This window comes from Impatiens glandulifera, chromosome 1 (genome assembly GCF_907164915.1).
Source record: "Impatiens glandulifera chromosome 1, dImpGla2.1, whole genome shotgun sequence".
Taxonomy (NCBI): domain Eukaryota; kingdom Viridiplantae; phylum Streptophyta; class Magnoliopsida; order Ericales; family Balsaminaceae; genus Impatiens; species Impatiens glandulifera.
In genome coordinates, this window is record NC_061862.1 from 154,230,620 (window position 1) to 154,238,080 (window position 7,461).

Here is a 7,461-nt window from a genome sequence, read left to right on the forward strand (position 1 = left end):
GGGTTACATCTTTGATCATGCTTACGCCGGAGACGGCAGAAGTGCCGGTAACGTCCACCGGACGTTTTGGTTTGAAGTCATGAGAATCAAACACTAGTTCATCTTCAGTATTATTCTTCTTCATCTTCTTCAACTTGATTATGCCATGTCGAGCACTTTCCATGTTTTTTATGAGATTGAAGAAAGTTTGGATCTTCTTTTCTTCTTCTTCTTCTTGTTCATCGTCAAAACTCTTCAGATTGTTGTCGAGAATTTGGATAGTAAGTTTCATTTTCTTACTTTCTCTCTCCTCTGCATCTTCCATGGTGAGAATTGAAGTTTGAAAAGTATACAGTTCAGGTTGAAGTTATATAGCAAAAAATAATGATTAATCATTTCATTTATTGTTTCGTCGTATCTCATATACTACTGTTGTTAGCCTATATAGCTTGTTTGATCTTTGTTATGTGAGTTTTTTTATATTATTTGTTTGTTTGAGTTATATAAATAATAATAATAATAACATTAATAATATGTTTATTAAAATATAAGTTATTTGAGTTTTTAATTAATTTAATTATTAAAATATATTTTTTATTTAAATTTAATGAAAATAAAGTATTTAAATTTTAGTATTTTTAATTGTTAGAATGAACCGATCTAATCAATAGTTAAAATGATAGTTATATAAAAAAAAAGTTAAAAGCTGATTAAATGGAAAAAGAATACTAGAAAACCGATATCAAACTAGTTTATAGGTCAATTTTTTTTAAATAAGAATGAATGTGACCAATTTTTTATTTTTATAAAATTTTTAATAATATCAAATAATAATAGGATTCTGAAAAGTCCAAGCTAATCTCATTTGTGCAGGCTAACTTTTTTTTGGCTGTTATTTTCCATTTTATTGGCATAGTTTGATTCAGCGCCTTGATTCGGAGTTTACATAAAAAGCAAGCTGATAAATAATTTTGCTTAATAAATTCACGTTATAAAATTATAATCAAATATATTTTTGCCTTTAAATTCAATTTCTTTCTACCTCCCTCCTTAATATTTAAATTTATAATCTTGATATTTTTCTCTCTTTTAAATATTTTTTTATTGATATTAATGATAAATTTAGAATTATTGTTAAAAGATTTTGTCAAATTTAAGTCTCTCCTATTTTCTTATCATTTTAAGAATTTTAGTTACAATATTTGGTCATATCTAATACTTCAGTTAAATTATTTAAGTTGTTATTTAATTTATTTATTATTTTTATATACGTCATTATTATAAACTCAAATTATTATTTTCTTACCACTCCCTCTCACATTTGTTGCTTTCCTCCTCCACGATCACTACCACCACCACCAGGGGCTTCCCCACCTATTTCCGCTAATAACTTCCCTCTTCGAACCGCTATTATAAATTGTTTTCGGTCGTATTTCTCTCATAGACAGAAAAACGATGTTTTGAATCCCGAGAATCCTTCGGTTGAGCTGTTATACAAAATACCAAGTGTGGACCTCTCTCTAATCCATTTCGTTTATACGGATCACTGCAATTTCAATTTCTGCTGCCACAAATATTTGTATATCTTTCTGTATCTTCAGTTCCAGTCACAAAATGTTCTAGTTCCAAGATGTTTTTGCAAATGTTGTCTCCTTTCGTTAGATCTAAAGCTTTTACATAGCAAAATTAAAACCCTAACTATAGAAGAGAATGCGTTCTGTTGTGTTATATTCTCTTGTTAACCATATCTAACTCACACACACTCACTCTCTTTTCGCTATTTGCTTTTCTCTTTTAAGAAGAATCTCAAAACAGATATCCCACTATACCCTGCCAAAATGCTCTGAATCGTTTAGGTGTTAATGAATTCACCAATCTCAACCACTAATTTACTTGAATCTTTCTACAATATATTGTTTCCAACATTTACTCTCACTTTCTCTATCCAAATAATTCTTAACTTCAATTTTCCCCTTGTTTTTGGTAGTTTACAAATTAGATGACAAACAAGGGGCACTAATGAGGCATATGTTGATGCTATCTATATGGCACTGAACTACTCTATATTGATTCTGAGGCTAATTTATACTAGTGGGATCAGTTAGGAAGAAGAAAAGAGCATACAAGGCTTCTGCAAGGCAGAGAATCAGCAAAATAGGGAAAGTTGTTGTTGCGTCTTTGTCTTCTTCATCCATCACTAGCATGGAGGCTCGCATTCTAGATGAAAATGGCGGGGAAAACTCGTCAATCTCGGCCAGTAAATCGAATACAATCTGTTTACTTCAATATGTAGAGCAAGTAAGCATGGATTATAGAACCTACGATGGTATCAGTTAGTTTGAACCTGAAGTGTTGGGAAAGAGGGAGAGAGTTTAAATTTTAAAGTTAAAAAATATTAATAGATGATAAGTAATAAAAAATAAGATGACAAAACAAAATAAAAATTAAAAATTAATTAACGGTGTTAATGGATGTTAGTGAGGAATATTATATTTAACCAAATATTATAACTAGAGTTCTAAAAATGACACAAAAATAAGAGAAGTCTAAATTTGATAAAATCCTTCTACTAGAATCTTAAATTTGTATCCTATTTTTTTGTTCATTCTTTTTCATTTATTTTATTCATTTCTAATAAATTTATTCATTTTTTATCATCTATTTAATCTTTTTCTAATTATTTTATTCTTTATATTTCATCTATTTCTAGTATTTATATAAAATTATTATAATAATAAAATATACCTTTAAATATATTTTTAATTATTATTTATAATATATATCTTAATATATAAAATAATTAAATAAAATATGAAATATAATTACATTGTGATTTTTTAAATTCCAAACTAGTTTATTTAGTTATCAAAAAAATGGATTACAATTGAAATGAAACAAAGTGTAGAAAAGGGTGGAAAAAAAAATGAATGGACAATTAAATGATTGAGTCGGAGAAAGAGAGTATATAAAGGTGAAAAAATATATAATAATAAATTATAATTATAAATAAACTTATATAACCATTCAATAAATAAATAAACGAGCCTATTTGGTATATTTTATGGACAATTTTAAGATAAATAATAATATCAAATGATTATAGTGAGCATGATTGAGTGGATATCGGTGTCAATATAAATCATGATTTTTATTTGTTGAGATGTCATACTTAAACTAATTTTTTTAATAATAATAATACAAATTTTATTAAGTCACTAAAATAGTTTATGTCTAATAAATAGTTTAAGTGGAAAAAAATCATTGTGAATAATATTAACATCTTACATTAAACAAAAAATATTACAATTTTTACTACTAAAAAATCAAGATCTCATTTTATTTTTCCAAAACTCATTTACATCTACAATGCTAAATAAATATTTGAGTTAATATTTATCTCAACTTGTTAAATAATCAAGGGAAGAAATATCAAGTTAGCAAAATAAATAAATAAATAAATAAAAGGAATGATAAATATTATTTCCTGATTTTGTTTTACTCTATTTTCAAGTTTAAAAAATGTGCACAGTTGAAGGGGAGTTCTAAATGAATAATTATGTTTTCAAAAGAAATATAAAAAATCTTAAGCACAAACAACTTGTTATAGAGATTAAATCTGATAAAATCAATAAATAAAATCTTACATATGATCTGATTTATTCTGAACTCGGAATACAGAATTACAAAACCTGTTATCCTTAAATGAACATCAATCCACATGATATTTATAAATAAACTATTTGTAGCAGAAAATTAAACTTCATCTCCCACTACAAAATTCACACTCATAATCTTCTTTTCTAAATAAAAAAGAATAATAATAAAAGAGACTAGGTTACATCAAAACGTATCATTTTATAGTTTATACACAAGAGTTGAACACTAGTAATAGTAATTGTATTACATTACTTGCATATTAACTACAACAACAAGAAGACAAATTAACAGCTTCATTTCACGACGATCCTAGAAAACTCAACTGCTTTCTCGCATGAACCGGAATCAACTTCACCAGTATTTCTGTCGGAACACCTTTCAGTTCTGGTTAAGAAAAACAGTAAAAATATCAGACTCTATTATTATTATCAAATTACCCGATGTGTAAATCATAATTCTCATTGTTACTTACCTTGAGGTTTAAAGTTAAACAAAGGAGGAAGGAAACGCCCATTTGGCAATCGGGTATTTGGGTCACGGAGCTCATCAAAGAAAGGATGGATCAATACCTCCATCTGCATTATTATAACAAAACACAAATAAATAGATTTTTCTTAGTATCTAGATATAGATTAAAAAAATAGACAGAAATCTTGTTCATTTAATATATATATACTCACCGCTGAGCTACGAAGACTAGGAGAGTATTGCAGCAGCCTCGACACCAGATCCACTCCTTCCGGAGGCGTGCGCTTGTGGAAGATCTGAAAACACGTTTATTGAATATTATTGCAAAAGAAAACAAAAGATTGCAAAACTAAATTGGGTCATTTTCTAAATGAAAATTAATATGGTTTAAAATTCATCTAAATTTTGGAAATATAACTATAATTGTCCAAATTATCAATTAGAATGAATTCACATACCTTGTGCAATGGATGAGCTTTAATCTGTGGGAATTTGAATTCTGTATAGTTTGGATTCATGCACTTAATTTCCTCCCTAGTTGGAGTACCCAATACCTGTATAATCCATAATCATAGTGTTTATTATACAGAAACCATAAAAAAATATTTAAAAATATCAACGATTGATGATTCACCTTTATGATCTCGACCAGTTGATCGACTCCACTCTCACCGGGAAAGAGAGGCTGTCCAAGAAGAAGCTCGGCCATAACACAACCGCCAGACCAAATATCAATAGCTGTTGAGTATTCAGTAGCACCAAATATAAGCTCAGGTGCTCTATAGTATCTTGAACATATATAAGATATGTTTGGTTCCCCTTTAACCTGTCAAATCCAACCAACCAATATCATTAATAATCGAAAATCAATAATTTTTTGAAGAAACGAAGAGAAAAATCACGAACCAGGACTTTAGCGCTTCCGAAATCACACAGTTTCACTTGATGGGTATGTGGATTAACCTGTAGGAAGAGCAAATTCAAGATTGTTATATAACAATATAAAGAAAAAATGAAGAAAAAACATGATCCAAACTGGGCTATAGCTTACCAGAAGATTTTGAGGTTTGATATCTCTATGACAGACTCCAAGAACACCATGGATGTAAGCAAGGGCTCTAAATATCTAAAAATTACATAATTAACCTTTTAAAATTTATAATTCAGACTTCTACATATGAGATAATTAAACAATTTTGAATACCTGAAAGGTATATAATTTAACATAGATCATGGGCATTCTTTGGTTCATCTTATTGTAATGTTTAATAACGCGATGAACAGTTTCAGGGACATATTCCAAGACCAGATTCAGAAACAGTTCTTCCTTTTCGGTTGTAGAGAAGAAACAATGTTTCAACGAAACTACATTCGGATGGTCAATTAATCGCATCGTTTGTAGCTCTCTGTTCTTGTATCGCTTGTCTTGCAGGACTTTCTTTATCGCGACTGTCTCGCCGGTCTCTAAACATTTTGCCTGAAAAACTATTCCAAACGAACCTTGTCCTACTGCTCGCTCAGCCATATAACTAATTGTCTTGAGAAGAAACAAAATTACAACATGTATTAGCTAAAAGTACTAATATGTGAAAATTGAAAACCAGACATATATATATATACCTGCTTAGGTTGGCCGTTTCTTCCTCCGATGGTGGTGACAATAATATGTCCTGTTTCTGCACCATTTCCAGCAATTACAGTGGCTTCCATGTCCTATAACAAACAAGACAGACAAATATTGGGTGAATTCAAATGAAAATGAACCAGATTCATCAGAATACAGAGAAACATGGATTTCAAATAAGGTTGTACCTTTTCATCTCTAATTTTCATGTCATTCATCTCATCAGGAAGCTTATCAGCAGCAGCTGCTGCATTTCTTGAAGGTTGTCTTAATCCGGATATGGGTTCTACAGCTATAGAAGCCATCTATGTAGCAAGCAAGATCAAGCACCAGAGATTTGAAATTGTTTCCTCTGTTCAATAAAAGAAAATAGAAAATTATTTACAGATCTATGACAAGATAGAAAAGGAAAAAAAAAATCATTAATTCAGAATCTGAAAGGGAGTATATTTACAGATCTCTATTTCTCTACAAAAGATACTTCTTGTCTATAATCACTTTAGAAGATTTGTTCAAAACCCACATAGAATTTGCATGCTGAAATCTTGAAACTGGGTTTTTATTTTCAAAAAGCTGGGAATCAGACAAGAAAACCCTACTTTGATCTTGAGTTAAATATTCCATAGAAGAACAGTAGGATTTAAGAACTTAAAATTGACAGTGCGAGAAAGATCTCCAAAATGGTAGGAAAGATCGAGGAGCTAACAAGGACAAAAACTGAGGCAAATGAAACCTCTAGAATAGACAAAGAGAAAGGGAGAGAGCATACCCAACCAACCAAACGAAAACTGAAGCAGAGATTACAGAATGAAAATGGTCAGAAATTAGGGAAGACGATGACAAATGGATCCCACCAACCAACCCACAAACTTGAATAGCTTCTCTCCTGTGAGGGAAAAGTACAGAAATCTGAGGTGTTTAGATAGAGATGAGAAATTGAGGGCAAAGTTGCAGTTTTTCTACTTTTGCTCGGTCGCAGATGCTTTTTTTTCCTTTGACAGTCAACAGAAAGAGCCTAATATATTAAAGTTTCTTCCTTTATCTCTGTATCCCTTTTGACCATTCAACGCAAACACACTTTTACAAATTTCCTACCACTAACCAGCTAGTCCCACCACTCCCCCCATATGACCAACCATGAATGAAATCAATCCTCAACAACACTCAAAAATAAAAGTCCACTTTACCCTTGGATAAATCTTGAATTGACATATGGGTTAGCTTCTATTGCCGTCCTATATGGTAACTAGACTAATGGGTGGCTTTCGTTTTCAAGGGTAATTTTAGGGTAACTTTTTTCACCACATTTTACCACCTATTTTTGTGATAAATCTTTTACATAGAAGAAAATCAGGTAAGGATTAAGATTTTTGAGGGTAAAAAAACTTAGGGTTCGGTATGGATAAATCTTGAATTGACATATGGGTTAGCTGGTTTGGTATGATTTTTAAAAAATTCTCCTACAAATTAAACATCAATTCACTCTCGTTTTATCAATTATATAATTCAATTCATTATTCAAAATACTAAAATATTTTTTATTTTAAATTATTATTTTTTATTTTATTATATATATTAATATTTTAAATCTTTTTACCAAAAATAATTATTATTTTTTAAAATTATCACTCATCATTCAAATTTTCTCTTTCATAATTTTTTGTAAAAACTCGAAATAAGGCTTTAAATGTAATAATATATAACAATAAAATAAAAAATATAAGATATTTTAG

General features: G+C 29.6%; 1 protein-coding gene across 1 annotated transcript; it reads right to left on the reverse strand.

Moving 5' to 3' along the window:
* Positions 1-3,671: 3,671 nt before the first annotated feature.
* LOC124920250 (shaggy-related protein kinase alpha-like) lies at positions 3,672-6,665 on the reverse strand. Its single transcript, XM_047460695.1, has 11 exons — positions 6,498-6,665; positions 5,917-6,080; positions 5,725-5,817; positions 5,309-5,641; positions 5,156-5,230; positions 5,011-5,067; positions 4,739-4,930; positions 4,563-4,658; positions 4,317-4,400; positions 4,109-4,211; positions 3,672-4,020 (listed from the first exon to the last, which is right to left on the reverse strand). The coding sequence occupies exons 2-11, from the start codon at positions 6,031-6,033 to the stop codon at positions 3,935-3,937; spliced, it is 1,236 nt and encodes a 411-aa protein (XP_047316651.1). The 5' UTR covers positions 6,034-6,080; positions 6,498-6,665; the 3' UTR covers positions 3,672-3,934.
* Between the last annotated feature and the right edge of the window lie 796 nt (positions 6,666-7,461).

Bases quoted from the DNA above. Each gene is read 5' to 3' on its own strand.
- LOC124920250 (XM_047460695.1), bottom strand. From the start codon at position 6,033: ATGGCTTCTATAGCTGTAGAACCCATATCCGGATTAAGACAACCTTCA. The intron at 5,231-5,308 runs GTATTCAAAATT...TGTAATTTTTAG, and splicing joins TTAAATTATATACCTTTCAG to ATATTTAGAGCCCTTGCTTA. The intron at 4,212-4,316 runs GTGAGTATATAT...ATAATAATGCAG, and splicing joins CTAGTCTTCGTAGCTCAGCG to ATGGAGGTATTGATCCATCC.